General features: G+C 50.7%; 1 protein-coding gene across 1 annotated transcript; it reads right to left on the minus strand.

Moving 5' to 3' along the window:
• Positions 1 to 1,055: 1,055 nt before the first annotated feature.
• On the minus strand, positions 1,056 to 16,029 carry CPLX4 (complexin 4). Its single transcript, XM_078617247.1, has 3 exons — positions 15,860 to 16,029; positions 8,536 to 8,623; positions 1,056 to 1,286 (listed from the first exon to the last, which is right to left on the minus strand). The coding sequence occupies exons 1-3, from the start codon at positions 16,027 to 16,029 to the stop codon at positions 1,056 to 1,058; spliced, it is 489 nt and encodes a 162-aa protein (XP_078473373.1).
• Positions 16,030 to 18,784: the final 2,755 nt, after the last annotated feature.

Here is an 18,784-nt window from a genome sequence, read left to right on the forward strand (position 1 = left end):
CCCACAAAGGGGACAGCCGAAAGAGCCGCAAGGGGGAAGCTCAGAGAGCCAGCATGCGGCTTTCGAGCCTGCAGGTTTGCCGAGCCCTGGTATAGCTGAATTGACTCGATATTCATTGATGCATCGATCCTCCCTGTAATGATCTGGCAGGTCACCAGCGTTGACTGGTTCAAGCGAGCCTGACTTCCCAACGCTGATTGAGAACGACGCTGTAATGTCGACAGCGGTCCAGACTTTTTTTTTGCGTGCCGTTAAAACCAACGCCGCTTTGAATGATTATGCACTTACACGGAAGGCATGTGTCCGCTGATGGGATATGTAGAAACAACGACAACAACATCAACTTGTATTTCTAATGTGGAGGGAACAGAGGTGGAAAGTAGGGAGGCTAATTGAATGCTCGTGTTTTGGCCCTCGGCTACAGCGCTGTCGATGAGTAACAAAAATGGGACTGCGAGCGAAGCACGCGGTCACGCCAATATCAGCCAATCAAAAAGGAGGGGGGGAGGGACGTTTCACACGATGCTATACTCCCCAATGGGACTACACAATCCGTGGATCGCTTGTCAATGAATCGACACAATGATTAAGCCTCGATGTTGAATCGATACTCAACCTGGCTCTAGGATGGACTGTAAGTGGAATCAATACTACAGAGACACCTCGAGTCGGGTTCTAACAACACCATATATGGAGAGAAGCACGTCTTGCCTACTTTCTTCCATATATGGGCAGAGGCACGCCCCCTGCGAGTGATTTAGATTTTTTTTTAAATTCGGCAAATTTGAACCATCACCTGCCAGCACACGGCCTACAATACCGTTGCAATAATTTGTTGTTGAAATATATAAATCGAATAACCTCGCGTGACGGGGCTCGTATTGGTGGATCAATACGCGCACCGCAGTATTTACCAGGGTGGCCGCCAGCTAGGGGGGTGGGGATAGGTGGGAGGGATGGGAGGTGGGGAGCGAGTTTCGAAACCACGAGTGGGGGGGGAGTGGGCGCAAAACTCCTCGGCGCAACCCGGCACGACCCCCCCCCAATTTGTTTTTTTACATGACGCGGCACTTGTGCTCGGCCACCGAGGTCTTGAGCTCGTTGAAGGTCTCCTGGGCCTTCTCCTTGATGGTGTCGATGTCCATCTCCTGGAGGCTATGCAGGCGCCCCGCGAACGACTCCTTGTCCTCCTCCTCCTCCTCGTCCTGGCGAACCATGCGGGCGAGCTCGTCGGGCAGCTCCACGTCGTCGCCTGCCATCGTGATCTGAGCCTCGTCCTGCTCGCTCTGAGCCACGGATGTAGTCGGCGGAGAGGTGGGTGGGTGGGTGGGGGGCAGAGGAGGTGAGCGGTGCAAGCTTGGGCTGAGTTTGCGTACCCATAGGCGGAGTTTGCGCACCCATAGGCGGAGTTTGCGTACCCATAGGCGGAGTTTACGTACCCATAGGCGGAGTTTGCGTACCCATAGGCGGAGTTTGCGTACCCATAGACGGAGTTTGCGTACCCATAGACGGAGTTTGCGTACCCATAGGCGGAGTTTGCGTACCCATAGGCGGATTTTGTGTACCCATAGGCGGAGTTTGCGTACCCATAGGCGGAGTTTACGTACCCATAGGCGGAGTTTGCGTACCCATAGGCGGAGTTTGCGTACCCATAGGCGGAGTTTGCGTACCCATAAGCGGAGTTTACGTACCCATAGGCAGAGTTTACGTACCCATAGGCGGAGTTTGCGTACCCATAGGCGGAGTTTGCGTACCCATAAGCGGAGTTTACGTACCCATAGGCGGAGTTTACGTACCCATAGGCAGAGTTTGCGTACCCATAGGCGGAGTTTGCGTACCCATAAGCGGAGTTTACGTACCCATAGGCAGAGTTTACGTACCCATAGGCGGAGTTTACGTACCCATAGGCGGAGTTTGCGTACCCATAAGCGGAGTTTACGTACCCATAGGCGGAGTTTACGTACCCATAGGCAGAGTTTACGTACCCATAAGCGGAGTTTACGTACCCATAGGCGGAGTTTGCGTACCCATAAGCGGAGTTTACGTACCCATAGGCAGAGTTTACGTACCCATAGGCAGAGTTTGCGTACCCATAGGCGGAGTTTGCGTACCCATAGGCGGAGTTTGCGTACCCATAGGCGGAGTTTGACTTCTATATTTGGGCGGGAGGGTGGGGGGGGAGGTCGCTATTACATTTACATATAATAAATGTATATGGAATGTTAATTGTAAACTACTGAAATTAAATTAAAGGTGATTAGTGCACGAACATGTAAGCAGGCGAGGGAGTGAAGAGGTGGGGGAGGAGCTAACCTCGTCATCCAATGGGGGAGTTAAGGTGGTTGGAGACGTAGCGAAAGTGTTGGGATCAGGGCCAGATCATGGTCCCGTGAGGCTGCTGGGCACATGTCTTTTGGAGCCCCCCCCCGCCCCTGCTTTTCTATATTGGTGTCTTTCTTGCCTCCCTCCTCGCAAAATCATCCACTAGATCATCAAAATCTAGCTGTCTGACAAGGTCTGACTCTATTGACACAAGTGACAATGAGCTGAGACGTGTATGGGACGTGCTACTCCGCAGCTCATTTTTTATTCTGCCTAAAAGGGAAAACGTCCGCTCACCCTGGCAGTTCGTCACTGGCAAAGTTAGAAAAATCCGAAGTGCCACGAAAACTTTGGGGAACACTGACTGCAGATTAAGTGCCTGCAACGTCTCAAGCAATTTAGTTGGGCACTTCTCACCCTCAGAGTCGGACATGAAATACTTAAATTGGAGGAGTTCGTTGGCAAAGTTCATGTCCAGGTCTGATGGATATGCAGCGGAGAGTGCATTTGCCTTTTCCACTATGACATCACTATTAGACACTTGATCTGACATAAACATAACTCCAAAGAGACTGGTCAAATGCTTTGTAAGCATCCAACCGATGTTCAAGCCATACCACTAGCTTATCAATGACCACATAAAATGTTTCTATTTTTAACTTCTCCCTCCCCTCAAGTGTCACACCTGGCTCTGAGATCTCACCTGCAAATGTTTGCGTTTCCTCTTTCGCTGAAGATCGTGCTTATATGACTGAGAGACACCTGTCACATTTGAGGCTGCCCTTTCAAAAGCCTCAAACTGGTCTCGCTGTCCCGCCACAAAATCCCTCAACAAAGACAAAATCTGTGCTGCTACAGAGATGTCACTTGTCTGTAGGTGCATGCTTGCAGCGTGGAGCCGGTCAAGTATGACGTCCCAGAAATGTGCCATGAACACCATCTCTAAGGTGTCAAATTTAGCGCATAGTCCAGCGGCCTCAATTCGAGTCCAGTAAAACCTTGGGTTGCGAGCATAATTCGTTCCGGAAACGTGTTTGTAATCCAAAGCACTCGTATATCAAAGCACTCGTATATCAGTTGTGATCACGTGACGCTGGGCAGACAAAGCGTATGCACGTACTGCTCGTATTGCAAGACCTCGCTCGTTTATCAAATTAATATTTATTTTAAAAAAATTGCTCGTCTTGCAAAACACTCGCAGACCAAGTTACTCGCAATCCAAGGTTTTACTGTATCTCTTTTCTCATTATCATCATTGTACATACCACTGAAGGCCTCTCTAATGTGGGTGTCATTTCTCCACAGTGCCCTGGTTGACTCTGCCTGAGCACTCCGAGTACTGGACAACGATTTTAATGCCAGTCTGACATCTGTCTTCCGAAAGACTTTCCCCCATCTGTGTGTGGATGAAGAGCAAAATGTGTACACTGACTGCAACATGTTAAAAAACTCGTCAGCCTCTGGGCTACTGCCGTCTATGGTGTTAACACCAACTAAGTCAAGTGAATGCGCTGCTCAAGGCACATGCTCTATCAGAGGTTTTTTTTTGTTTCAGGTGGGCCTGTAGCCCATTGTGTTTTCCTGACATGTTGCTTGCATTGTCATATGACTGACCTCTACAGTTTGAGAGGTCCAACCCAAGGCCCTCCACCATCAAAGTCACACAGCCTGCTAAACTTTTACCAGTGTAGCTCTCAATTGGTTCAATGCCCAAACCGGAATATGAACGTCAATTGGTCCACATGTGACAGGTCTGGGGTGGAGTCAACAATTGTTGAAAAATATTTGGCATCCCGAATCTCATCTGCTATTGTTTGGCGAGTTTTCTGACCCATTAGCTCAACGAGTTCTTCACATATTGTCGATGACAAATCGGACACTGTGCCTCTTCCTTTTCTGCCAAACTTTCCAATATGTTTATCTAAGAATGGGTCAAATTGTGACAGCAATTATAGGATGCCAAGGAAATTACCGTTATGGGTTGACCCAAACCGTTCATCATCTCCCCTAAACGCAAGTCCTCTTTCACCAAAGAACTTGATCACTGCTACAACTCTTTTCAAAATGTCCCTCCAGTATTTACGTTCTCCATCAAGTTGCTGCATGAGATCTGCATCTATAGGCAAGCATGCATGATCTGTGTTCTGCACTCGTTTCGTGTTCCCCTATTCTTTCAGAGTGTTTCCAGTCACTAAACCCCTGACTAAAGCCACGAGCTTGCTGGAGAACAGTTTGCATGCAAAACAGTGCACACACAACCTGTTGAGGGTGAGTACAGTAGCCACTATCTAGAAACCTTCTGCCCATTTGTCAATATACAGTTCAGAAGTTAATTGCCTCAGCAGCAGACCATGCTTTCCCACCTGATGACGGACGCTTGTGTTGTGCCCGAAACGTCGTGATTTATTTTATTTCTACCTACGTGACTTTACCGAAAGTACCAAAGAGTATGGATTCCTGCAGTCACGAAAGCTTCAAATCAAGACAGAAATTAATTGTTGAAACCTCTAGTCTTTCCACCAAGCGCTCTATCTCGGACTGAAGCTAGATATTTTTCACATCGGTTTTGTAAGGGGACTGCTCCTCTTTCAAGAAGCACAGACTTAACAATGTCACTGGAAGTGCTTTGCCATGATGCAGGGTCAGTGACCTCATAGCACCAGGAATGGCTTGGTTGCTGATTTTATTATTGTGAACTGCCCAATTGCTCCTGAGGTGGAAATGAAGGTTCTTGTATACCATTATTAGCTGTTGAGGGTTTGCCTTCAAAGAATGGCTCTAGGGGAGTGACAACCTTACTGGAAACTGAACCAGTGCTAGTTTCTTCCTCACAGCCAGAGGTCGCAAACGGGTTTTGATTCCTTACCCGTACCCGGCCGCACCAGGGTCGCAAATGGGTACCCATACCCGTTCCCTACCCGAAATGAGTGACAAGCGGTGACTCACCGGTGACTCACGGCCTACCCGTACCCGTACCCGGCCGCACCAGGTTCGCAAACGGGTACCCGTACCCATACCCGGCCGGGTACGGGTAGCCGGGTATCGGGTAGGGTACGGTTATCGGGTACCCGGTTGCGACCTCTGTTCACAGTTGACAATAATGCTGTTGTCATCATTATTATTAGCAGAGGGTTTTTGAAAGAAGTTGGCGATGAGTGGAACACTTTGAAGCAAAACTGCATTTCTTGCCTCCTTTTCTTGTTTGGCTTTCCTTTTGGAAGCACCACTATTCCAATGTTTGTGGTCCATATTTCAGAACTAGTATGCTATTTATATGAATACTTATTACGTAATAATTGAATATATATAATAATGACAACACCCTTCAAATACTGTTGTTGTAAAATACAATCAAGTGGTAGTTTTTTTTATAGTCTACTTGTACCTAAAGGCAGCTTTGAGTAGATAAAAGAAAAAATAGAAAAACACATAAAAGAAAATAACCCTAACATTTTAATAAGGTTGCTAGAAAATATCCCCTTAGGAGGGATTGTTGAAATAGCCTTTAAAAGGGCTGTTGTTTTAGAAAAAATGAAAAAAGTCTCCGAATATATTACTGTGGCATACCAAACAAGAAAACAGGCATCTCTGCCTGTGGCTTTTCCTACCAAGAAATGTCTTGTATACGTGCCTGACACAGAGAGAATTATGTTGCTTGAAATTCAACTAACAAAGGTTTCTGATAAGTCGGTGAAATGACTTGGTGGAGACTATGCACATAGACCACACCCGATCGATGGGGAGGGGAAAACATATTTCGTAAGAGCTGTCAACAATTTGCATGTCAATGTTTGCATTATCTACTTCCATGGATCTAAAAACAGTCTATGGAAAAATTAATGGGGTTTTCCTTAATCTCTAAGTATGTAATGGGTCTCTTATATATGCGTTAGTGTATGAAAAAATATAGCTTTTAGCATATATTTTTAATGTTTCACAAAACCGCGGTGTATTTTTAATAATTGATTTGTCAACGATTATCTAAGCTCTCAACAAACGATGAGCCCTCGGTGTCACTAGCTGGCTTTTTAGTGCAGCTAATTTGGTTGTAAGGGCAGCTAGCTGGCAACAAGTAAACCCGTAAAAACAAAGTTTTTCACTATAAATCCTTTATATGCGTGGCATCGGGGCGGCTAGAGTCCTCTCGTCCTCTGGCTTGAGATGGCTGCCACCTATGGGCCAGATGATTGTCTGGCAGCATTAAACAATTGGTAATTAAATATTTAAAAAAAATTCCCTAAACAGTGTCAAATTTTGGAAAAAATGCATTGTCACGCACAACGAGTCTGTGTGCAAAATGTCAGCTCGATTGGATCACGGGAAGTGGGTTAAAAACGACCGAAAGATTTGCATGGTCCTAAGCAAGCAAACAAACTTAATATAAAGGATTTAAAAATGGCAGCTAGCCAACTAATTCCTGTTAACAAGCTGAATCATATGGGCAACTAGTTCGCGAAAATTGGACAGCTAGCTAAATAAAGGGATAGCTAGTTACGGTAAGTCAAATAACGAACGGTTCGCCATAAATATGAAGCCCTTCAAACTGTCCTGCTATGCAAAATGAACTGACTTGCTGGTCAATATTGTATCATGTCACAGCATATTGTAGCGTGTCAACCAAGCAGTGGCTCAGTTGTACAGAAGCACTGCACTCTCCAAGAGGCTCTCGTTTTAAGCATGCGCTGTGTGTACCAAGGGGCCCCCAGGTGTTACGCTCGATGAATGTACCGAGGGGCCTGGGGGCCCTAGTAGTCAACTCACACTGTAAGCACCGAGGGGCCTCACATTGTAAGCGCTGCGGGGACTGGGGGCCCTAGTGGTCAGCTTATGTTGTAAACACCAAGGGGCCCGTGGGCCTTCACATTGTAAGTGTAGTGACATAGGACGTCACTACTGTGTCGGCCCGTACAAGGGCTGGGGGCCTCAAGGGGGTGCCTGGGGGGTCACGTGGTGGAGGGACCGAGACCTCCCTTGAGGTGGGGGAAGGGAGGCGTGGCCTGGGAAGGGAGGCGTGGCCTGGGATGGAAGGCGTGGCCTGGGAAGGGAGGCGTGGCCTGGGCGGAGCCGGCCACGCCAGAGCAGATATAAGCGGGGTGTGAACACAGAGCGGGGCTGTTGAACTCCGAAGTGAAGACGACATCATCGGTCCTCAAGTCCCGGGTCGTCGTCCTGGACCAGGCAGCCCGTCGCCTGCCTGGTCCACTCTGTGTCGTGTTCCAGAGGGTTAGCGAGTTGTGGAAGGTGGTCACCACCTCATGTACAGTGTTAGATTACTTACCGTTTAATAAATAGTGTTGCCTCCAAGCTGCGTGTGTGTGCACCTAATTCGAACCCACTACATAAGCACTGAGGGGTCCCAGGGGCCTTAGTGGTGAGCTCACACTATAAGCACCCAGGGGGCCTAGTGGTCAGCTTGCGCTGTGCGCACTGAGGGCCCTGGCGTTCAACTTCCCTCGTAAGTCTTGGGCCACGCACCGCACGCGGCCTGAGGCTTGGAGGCCCCCTGGCAGTCTGAGGCCCCGGTGCACTGGGCCCACTGGCCCGGTCCATAATCCAGTCTTGGTTGGGATATTGGCATCATCATCATCAGCATTGATTCATCAAGTTGTAGACAGTAAGAATGAGATTGTTGGAACACCTCCTGCACCAGCCAGGGTTCTCTGGGTAGGCCCAATGCCTATCCGGAGAACCCGCACCTCCGATTAGCACGATTGGCTATGTATGATGCGACACAAGTTCTACGTACTTACATAGCAGCTGCATGAGCTACAGACGTGAACCTCACCCATTTCTCATCGGCATCGAGAGGGCGGAGGTGGGGGGACCGTTCCAACCCCAGCTGCAAAGCGATGATGACATTCTCTCTTGCAACTTACATCAGCAGGCCGAGACCAGGGCATTATGGGGTTATAAGCGGGGGTCCTAGGTTATAAGCGGGGGTCCTAGGTTGGACGCCCATCACCGCGGTGGAAGAATGGCACAGGGGTGTCTTACAGATGGCAAGCCGATAGTGGGCAGAAGAGGTCCGCAGTAGGTCCTGTTGTCATTCCCACGACCACAACATCACTGCCTCCATCACCATCCAAACAACCACCATCACCAAGATCAGCACCACCAACATCCAAACGACCACCACCACAACATCACTGCCACCACCGCCAAATCTCCTCTCTCCCCCTTTTCACCTCTACCTTGGGAAGTCTGTATTTATACCTTGGGGAGTCTGTATTTCTTCCGGAGCTCCACGCGAACCGTCGCCCTCCCGGCCTTCTTGGACGCATACATCGCGTCCCTCTCCATCCTGCATTCACCACCACACAGCATAACCATCAACACACAGCATACACCACACAGCAGAACCATCAACACACATCATAACCATCAACAACACAACATCCATCACGCAGCATCCAATACACAGCATCACCACACAGCATCCACCACGCGTGGTTGTCAACTGCCCAGTTTTCCACCGGACTGTTTGGTTTTGAACTGTGTTCACGTTTCAATGTTGAGTTGGCTTCACCAGGCGATAATTCCAAGAATGAGTGGTTGAGCGAGCGAGTGGGTGAATGGGTGAGTGGGTGAGTGAATGGGTGAACGGGTGAATGAGTGGGTGAGCGAGCGAGTGGGTTAATGGATGAGTGAGTGGGTGAACGGGTGAATGAGTGGGTGAGCGAGCGAGTGGGTGGATGAATGAGTGGGTGAATGGGTGGGTGAACGGGTGAATTAGTGGGTGAATAAGTGAGTGAGTGGGTGAACGGGTGAATGAGTGGGTGAGTGGGTGAGCGGGTAAGTGAGCGGGTGAGTGGTGAGTGAATCAGTGAGTGCTTTCAGCAAATTAACGAGTGTTTATTACGCGCGTGTGAAGGAGCAACACTCCACCCCATCCTACCCAAGGGCCAACTGACATGACAGTAGCCCACACTTTGCCATAGCGCCTTCTCCTGGCCGTCCACCCACGAGGAAGAGGAGTTCCACAATAGCATATGTGCGTGATCCACCAGCCCCCGCTGCTGTTGCTTCATTCACCAGTGCCGGATTACAGACCGCCACGTGCAGCGTAGCCCCACCACCACCACCACCGCCGCACAGGCTAAGCGCTTAAATACATCGCGCCAGAGTGCGCCAGCAGCTGTCAGTGTCGACGCGGTCAATTGGGGTTCAGTTGCCACGGTGGCTAGGAGATGTTAACTCCTGTACCTCGCCTGGTATGCAGGAGGTTGTGGGTTCGATCACGACGCCTGCTGTATATTTGGAGTTTGTGTCTGTCTCTCTCTCTCCGTGGTCGCGTGGATTTTTTTCCCGGGTCCTCCGGTTTTCCCCTCCACATTTAGAATCAACATCACGCGTTTAGAGTATTTGGCTGCTATAAATGTCCACGTGATTAGCCACTTTCGTTGAGCTATAATTTGTGATAGCCAGGTCGATTCTGAAAAAGAGAGCTACATAGCTCAGCGAACCTTACCTGGTAGCATAGAAATAGTTTTGTTGAGTTTTAATTTAAATTCAGATTAATTTCTGCCCGGTGGCTCAGCGGTAGAGCAATCGGTTCGTAATCGGAATCTTGCGACTTTAAAGTCTAGTTGGAAGGAAGGGGGGGTTTACTCAGCCCATCATCCCACCGGGGTCGAGAAAATACTAATATATAAACACCCAGCTCTGTGACTCTGTGAGTCTGTGATTAACGCGGCACGGATTGCTTGAAGTGCGTCACGTGACCGCGATCAAGTAGCCAACCAGAGGTGTGCCCCTCCCAAACATGTACGCCCCCGGATTGGTTGAAGTGCGTCACGTGACCGCGAGCAAGAGACGGGTGAGTGAGAGTAAGGCAAAGCCGTGCTCTGTCCACTGCTGCCCTGAGGGAGAGCCGCGCTATCTCCACTGCTGCCGTGAGGGAACCAGACGCGCTCTCTCCACTGCTGCCCTGAGGCAGAGGTGTGCTCTGTCCACTGCTGGCTGAGGGAGAGTCCAGGCCAGCAGTGGTTGCTGGCAACCACATACTATGTTGTTGGGGGGTGCCATAAGCGCCCCCCTACAATCTAGTATATACAATACCACTTTGCGGGAATTTAAGCAATGGCTGTCCAGTGGTTAGACCCTTTGGGCGTTGCTGTGTAAAAGTAGGCGGGCTGATGATGATGCTTTTGCTACTGATGATGATGATTGTGCTACTGCTGATGATGCTTCTGCTGCTGATGATTATCCTTCTGCTGATGATGCATCTGCTGATGAGTATTCTGCTGCTGCTGATGATGATGATGGCGATGCTGTACAAACGCCCTAATGCCATGTAATGCTCTTCAGGGCTAAGAATTCATCGGATTTTCTCCGTGACTCAACTCTGTGTGTGTGCGTGTGTAAGCCTGTGACATTGAGTGAGAGTGTGAGTGAGCGTATGAGTGCGTGTCGCTGCTATACATTTCCACATGATAAGCCACTTCGTTGAGCTATCATTTGTGGCCAGATCGCTTCTGAAAAATAACCTAATAGCTCAGTGGGCTTGACCTGGTAATACATTTTTTAAAGTTATTTTCTTACCTTTCCTAAACTTTGCGCTCCTATCGTGATTTTGTATTGTTGTTGTAACTTTCTGACCCCCCCCCCCCCCGACTGGATATCTGTAACAATGAGCTTTATAGCTCATCGGATTCCTTCAGAATAAATAAATATTCTGATTCTGAGTAAGTGTTAGACTGTTGTGGTGCTGGTCACCCACCCCCCTAGTGCGCCGTGCCGGCCTTCATAGGTGCTACTCGCTGACAACACTTGCCCCAACAGTCTGTTAAGGCTATGCAGGGGGTCTTTGTCTTTGTGAGTGTGCTACTGGGTGAGTGTGAGACTGTGTGAATGAGTGCAAGACTGTGAGCGTGAGAGCGTGCAGCCGTGGCGCGAGAAAAAAAAAAGCAAAAGCGTAGGATGCCAAGTAGCTTAAGGGGGAGAACATGATTCACAATACCGATAGGTGTGGACCAAATATAGTCTCAAATTTTGATTCGAATTAACATTACAATATAATGAACAACAAAAAACCCCAGAAAATCAATCTCATCTATAAATATTGTCTGCATCTCTCTTCTGTCATGTCACGCCATCTGCGTATCATCCAAACATCTTATTTCAACTCACTGCACCTCCACCTCTTCTCCTCCGCATCTCTCTTGTCGATACACCTCTATCTCTTGTCTGTATCTCGTCTCTTAATAATCTCATGAGTAGTTTGTACATTGAATGGAGGGGGGGGGGGTAATGAGCTATGGCCACCCCGGACAGTGCCAGTGTATGTGAGGTCAAGTCAGCTCTGCGAGCCAAGTGGATCTGTGTGTGTGCGTATGGGCATCTGTGAACTGTGAAAAGAGCTTTTAGCTCATCGGATTCCTCCAGTATAAATACATATTATGGCACGGTGGTTAGCGCACTGCACTACGAACCCGGCGAGCCTGGGTTCGGTTCTCGGCCACGGCTGACTTAATCAGCGGCGAGTAATATCCGAACCGATTCTGAGCCTCTTCTAGGTCGACGCAGCCTTAAATTAGTACCTGCTGCGGGGTGTGAACGTGTGTGTACGTGGGACACACGCGTACACACACATAACGCTTATATATTAGTTTTCATCCGCTGTCTACATCACATGGGACACGCATACAAATGTAGTTGAGTCCAACTGTTTCAGGCATTGTTGTAACACATTTATTGTAACATCAACACGTTAACACGAAGGGGTAACTGCCCCTTCACCAGATACAGCCTAGGGGGTGGTGACCACCCAGCTAACTACTCTATACGTAGGAGTTACAGCTACGAAGGATCGGGCCCTCACTGGGGTACCCGACCACGTGTTGATGCCTCGTAGGACGTAGAGCTTCCAGCTTGTGATGTAGGGCTTCCAGCTGTCGAACGCAGAACCCCGTTGCCTCTCAGGGACCCGCCTTATATCCACTCCGCCCTTGGCCCCGCCCACCTTCTCGAGCGTTCTAGCTCCCCCTCGATCCCTCTCGGGACACGTGACCACCTGGGGTCCTCTCTATGGACACTCTGGATCACGTGTCTACGGGGTCAACCAGAGTGCCATGGCCCGGGGCAACCCTGCCCCTGGGCTGACACTCTCCCACTCCCCCTGGTGGGAGCCCGCACTACACGCTATCCCAGTGCTCACCAAGCCCTGCTAGGGCTGGTACTACAACTGCCTACGGGGTGTATGCGATGAAGGTGCATCGCACGATGTCACTACACAAAGACCCCCGTATAGTCTTAACTGACTTTCAGCGAGTGGCACCAATGAAGGTCGGCACGGCACACGAGGGGGTGTGTGGCCAGCACCACGCGCCCGGCCGCCTTTGTCTCCCCATCGTGGCAATGTTTAAACACCACACCAGTTACTCATTTGAGGCAACCTAAGCGAGCAACTACACACCCACACGTACACGATCTCCGCGTGAATTCGCATCAGGGCTCTCCGCATCCGCGTGGACACGTGTTTGATAATAATAGTGTAGAGCGTGATGAACTCAACTCGCATTTTGAATTGAGACAATTTGAAAATGTACAATTTTGTGTCCGTATGGGCACGTTTTTGAAACGTTTTATTCGCAGAGTTGGCGCCGTTCCTACAAATTGCGCCTCTTGTTATCGCCGAGAAACCACAGACCACGCGGGAAGGCAGCATCAGCAGCCAAAGTGGTGTTGAGGAGACAGCACTACCAACGATTGCCCAAGCTCTGCGATTTTTTTCAGCCAATTAACGCGTGGGGGGAAGCTGGGAACCCACGCAATGCGAGGGCGATACACTCTATCCCATGCAGACGGAAACAAATGGAGATGAGTCTGCACTGCTGTACCGCCTTCTCCTGGCGAGCCAGGGTACGGCTCCTACACGGACAACCACGGATAGGAAGGGAGTGTGAACAGATAGAGATTACTCCACACACTCTTTTCGATTCAAAGCTTTCGTGACTGCAGGGATCCATCTTCTTTGTGCTTTCGGTAAAGTCACGTAGAAGGGAAATAATAAAAAAAAATAAAACATTATAAAATAAATTTCGATTTAAAGCTTTCGTGACTGCAGGGATTCATCTTCTTGGTTCTTTCGGTAAAGTCACGTAGAAGGGAAATAATAAAATAATAAAAATAAAACATAATCAAATACAATTCTCACGACGTTTCGGCCACAACGCAAGCAGCCGTCATCAGGTGAAGAAGTGAGTGAGTAGAAGTTTCTTCACCTGAGGACGGCTGCTCGCGTTGTAGCCGAAACGTCGTGAGAATTATTTTATTATATTTTATTTATTATTATTTTATTATTTCTCTTCCACGTGACTTTACCGAAAGAACCAGGAAGATCCACACACTCTGTTACTGCCTTCTACCTAACGAGCCAGAGGCTACGGCTCCTCCTCAGAACATCCATCTACCCACACGGGTGGGGAAAGGAGGGCGATGTTTCACAACCCCATCCGGACCGTGATCCACCAACCCTCGTCGCTGGCTCTAAAACAGCTGTTGGATCATCACGGACAGCGCCACGTGCGTGCGACTGTAGCGGGTAGACCGACCCCCAGTCGCACTCTCTTCTCACTCACCAACTTCTACTCACCAACTTCTCCTCACCAACTTCTACTCACCAACTTCTACTCACCAACTTCTACTCACTCACTCCTACTCACTCATTTCTCACTCACCAACTTCTACTCACCACCTTCCCCTCACCAACTTCTCCTCACCAACTTCCCCTCACCACCTCCCCCTCACTCACTTCTCACCAACTCCCCCTCACCACCCTCCCCTCACCACCCTCCCCTCACCACCCTCCCCTCACCACCTTCCCCTCACTCACTTCTCACCAACTCCCCCTCACCACCCTCCCCTCACCACCCTCCCCTCACCACCCTCCCCTTACCACCCTCCCCTCACCACCTCCCCCTCACTCACTTCTCACCAACTCCCCCTCACCACCCTCCCCTCACCACCCTCCCCTCACCACCCCCCCCTCACCACCTTCCCCTCACCACCCTCCCCTCACCACCCTCCCCTCACCACCCTCCCCTCACCACCCTCCCCTCACCACCTTCCCCTCACTCACTTCTCACCAACTCCCCCTCACCACCTTCCCCTCACCACCTCCCCTCACCAACCTCTCCTCACCAACCTCCCCTCACAACCTCCCCCTCACTCACTTCTCCTCACCAACCTCTCCTCACCACCCTCCCCTCACTCACTTCTCCTCCACCACCTGCTTCTGGTCCTCCTCTCACTCCCCAACTTCTCACCAACTCCCCCTCACCACCTTCCCCCTCACCAACTTCTCCTCACCAACTTCTCACCACTCACTCCTCACCAACTCCCCTCACCACCTTCCCCTCACTCCTCACCAACCTCCCCTCACCACCTCCCCTCACTCACTCCTCACCAACTCCCCTCACCACCTTCCCCTCACTCCTCACCACCCTCCCCTCACCACCTCCCCTTCACTCACTCCTCACCAACTCCCCTCACCACCTTCCCCTCACTCCTCACCACCCTCCCCTCACCACCTCCCCTCACTCACTCCTCACCAACTCCCCTCACCACCTTCCCCTCACTCCTCACCACCCTCCCCTCACCACCTCCCCCTCACTCACTCCTCACCAACTCCCCTCACCACCTTCCCCTCACTCCTCACCACCCTCCCCTCACCACCTCCCCCTCACTCACTCCTCACCAACTCCCCTCACCACCTTCCCCTCACTCCTCACCACCCTCCCCTCACCACCTCCCCCTCACTCACTCCTCACCACCCTCCCCTCACCACCACCCTCCCCTCACTCACTCACTCCTCACCATCTCCCCTCACCAACATCCCCTCACTCACTCCCCCTCCCCTCACCACCCTCCCCTCACCACCTCCCCCTCACTCACTCCTCACCACCTTCCCCTCACTCCTCACCACCCTCCCCTCACCACCTCCCCCTCACTCACTCCTCACCATCTCCCCTCACCATCTCCCCTCACCAACTTCCCCTCACTCACTCCCCCTCCCCTCACCACCCTCCCCTCACCACCTCCCCCTCACTCACTCTTCACCACCTTCCCCTCACTCCTCACCACCCTCCCCTCACCACCTCCCCCTCACTCACTCCTCACCATCTCCCCTCACCAACTTCCCCTCACTCACTCCCCCTCCCCTCACCACCCTCCCCTCACCACCTCCCCCTCACTCACTCCTCACCACCTTCCCCTCACTCCTCACCACCCTCCCCTCACCACCTCCCCCTCACTCACTCCTCACCACCCTCCCCTCACCACCACCCTCCCCTCACTCACTCACTCCTCACCATCTCCCCTCACCAACTTCCCCTCACTCACTCCCCCTCCCCTCACCACCCTCCCCTCACCACCTCCCCCTCACTCACTCCTCACCAACCTCCCCTCACCACCTCCCCCTCACTCACTCCTCACCAACTTCTCACTCACCAACTTCCCCTCACTCACTCCCCCTCCCCTCACCACCTCCCCCTCACTCACTCACTCACCCTCCCCTCACCACCCTCCCCTCACTCACTTCTCCTCCACCACCTGCTTCTGGTACTCCTCGAACTCCTCCCGCGTCATCCCCTGCGCCTCAGCCGGCGTCGCGGCTCCCTCGGAGGCCGCCGCCTCCTCGCCGCCGCCTCCTCCCCCCGTGAGGTTCTTCAGCTGCCCGCCAACCATCGACTTGATCATGAACGCCATCGCAGGGCGGCCGACGGCGAGGAAGATGGAACACCGCCGACGAGGTTTGGTGTTTGTTTGTTGGTTGTTTGTTTGTTGTTTATGTGTTGTTTGTTTGTTGTTTGTTTGTCGCTTGTTGTTGTTTGTTTGTTGTTGTTGTCTGTTTGTTGTTGTCTGTTTGTTTGTTGTCGGTTGGTTGTTGTTTTTTCTTGTTGTTTGTTGTCGGTTGTTGTTGTCTGTTTGTTGTTTGTTATTGTCGTCTGTTTGTTGTTGTTGTTTGGTTGTTGTTGTCGTTTGTTTGTTGTTTGGTTGTTGTTGTCGTTTGTGTGTTGTTGTTTGTTGTTGTTGTTTGTTTGTTGTTGTTGATGCGATTCGAAGTCAGTCGATCCGCGTCGATTTTTTTTCCGACTTTTGTTGTTGTTGTTGTTTCTCCTGTGTCGCGTTATAACTCACAAACTTGTGAGGTTGCACAACCTTGCCGTGGAGTTGTACAACGTGTATTGTTGTTGTGTGTGTCTATGTGTCTGTGTGTGTCTGTGTGTGTCTCTGTGTGTGTGTCTCCGTGTCTGTGTTTGTCTCTGTGTGTGTCTCTGTGTGTGTCTGTGTGTGTCTCTGTGTGTGTGTCTCCGTGTCTGTGTGTGTCTTTGTGTGTGTCTCTGTGTGTGTGTATGTGTGTCTGTGTATGTCTATGTGTCTCTATGTGTCTGCGTGTGTCTGTGTGTGTCTCTGTGTGTGTCTCTGTGTGTCTCTATGTGTGTCTCTGTGTGTCTCTATGTGTGTCTCTGTGTGTGTCTCTGTGTGTGTCTATGTGTGTGTCTCTGTGTGTGTGTCTCTCTGTGTGTCTCCGTGTCTGTGTGTGTCTGTGTGTGTCTCTATGTGTCTGTGTGTGGCTGTGTGTCTATGTGTGTGTCTCGGTGTCTCTGTGTGTCTGTGTGTGTGTCTCTGTGTGTGTCTGTGTGTCTCTGTGTATCTCTGTGTGTGTGTCTCTGTGTGTGTCTGTGTGTGTGTCTCTGTGTGTGTCTCTGTGTGTCTCTGTGTGTGTCTCTGTGTGTCTCTGTGTGTGTGTCTCTATGTGTCTGTGTGTGTCTGTGTCTCTATGGTGTGTCTCTGTGTGTCCCTGTGTGTGTGTCTCTATGTGTCTGTGTGTGTCTATGTGTCTCTATGTGTCTGTGTGTGTCTGTGTGTGTGTGTCTATGTGTGTCTCTGTGTGTGTGTCTCTGTGTGTGTCTCTGTGTGTGTCTCTGTGTGTGTGTCTCTATATGTCTGTGTGTGTCTATGTGTGTCTCTGTGTGTGTGTCTCTGTGTGTGTCTCCGTGTCTCTGTGTGTTTCTTGGTGTCTCTGCGTAGCTCCGTGTGTCTCTCTTTGTGTCGTTCTATCTTGTCTCTGTGGTTCTATGTGGCTGTCTCTTGCACGGTCTCTGTGTCTCTCTACGTGCTGCTCTGTGTGTCTCTATGTGTGTGTCTCTGTGTGTCTCTCTATGTGTGGTTCCGTGTATCTCCGTGTCTCTCTATGTGTGGTTCCGTGTGGCTCTGCGCAGGATGGGTTGTGTTTCCAGTAATACCATCAACGGTCGGGTAAAATTAGAACTGTTTAAGGGAAGGATTTGCGGCTTAATCCGATTTTCTGGTGGGGGGGGGGGGTTCTCACTCTCGGACAGGGCTGAACACTCGCGACACACACACACGCACACACGCACACACGACACACGCACACGCGGCACACACGCACACGCACACACACACACGCACACACACGGACACGCACACACACGCACACACACGCGCACACACACACACGGACACGCACACGTGCACACACGCGCACAAAGATCCCCCATATATCCTTAACAGACTGTAGGGGCAAGTGCTGTTAGCGAGCACCTATGAAGGCCGGCACGGTACACGAGGGGGTGGGTGGCAAGCACCACGCCCGACCGCCTTTGTCTCCCCAGTGGCGATGTTTACACACCGCACCAGGTACTCATTTTAGGCTGAGTCGACCCAGGGGAGGCCGGGGACCGGTTCAGATAATCATCACTAGTGTTGGCTGTGTGTGCACGTTGCACTTCTTTCGCACCGTACGCATGCAACTGTATCCATGTGCACGCGCGCATTCTATTCCTTGGGGGTGGGTGGGGGGGCGGTTCGTTTTGTCCCTCGCATTAGGAATCGCGGATGCAGAACACATTCCTGTCAACCCCTTGTCAGTGCCCTACCTTACTACAAACCAATTCGGACCTTATTGGTCACCCCGTGCCCTTTATAATTCTCAACGTTCATCCTACAAAATCCCATCACAAGGAGAGAAACACACAAAGAGACATTTTTTTGTGCCCGCATTGAAACGGCTGTACGCCGTATGGACCTGAAAACTCAATTTCCCCTGTACAAGAATACTGTAACGGGTTGAACCGTATGCGTTGACACGGTATGATATAATTTATGTATTTATTTGTAATATTAATTGTAAACTACTGAAAATAAATTAATAAATGTGCCCAGTTTGGGGGGGGGGGGCATTGACGCCCCATGACCCCAACCCCGAAATTCCGCCCATGTGGTACATGCATGCACATAAACATCACATCGTACCTTAAAAACCCCGCTTTACGTCGGTGATGCGTTCCTGAATATCGAAACGACGTCAAATCGAAGCGATTCGCGTGGTAAGTCGGTAGGTGGTGGTGGTGGATGGAGACGAATGCTGATGAGAGACGACGGTTAACGAGAAAGGGACAGATGATGATGCTGTCAGCGGCTTAGGTGTGGGGTTGAG

Source organism: Lampetra planeri, chromosome 53 (assembly GCF_965212315.1).
Source record: "Lampetra planeri chromosome 53, kcLamPlan1.2.h2, whole genome shotgun sequence".
NCBI classification, from domain to species: Eukaryota; Metazoa; Chordata; class Hyperoartia; order Petromyzontiformes; family Petromyzontidae; genus Lampetra; species Lampetra planeri.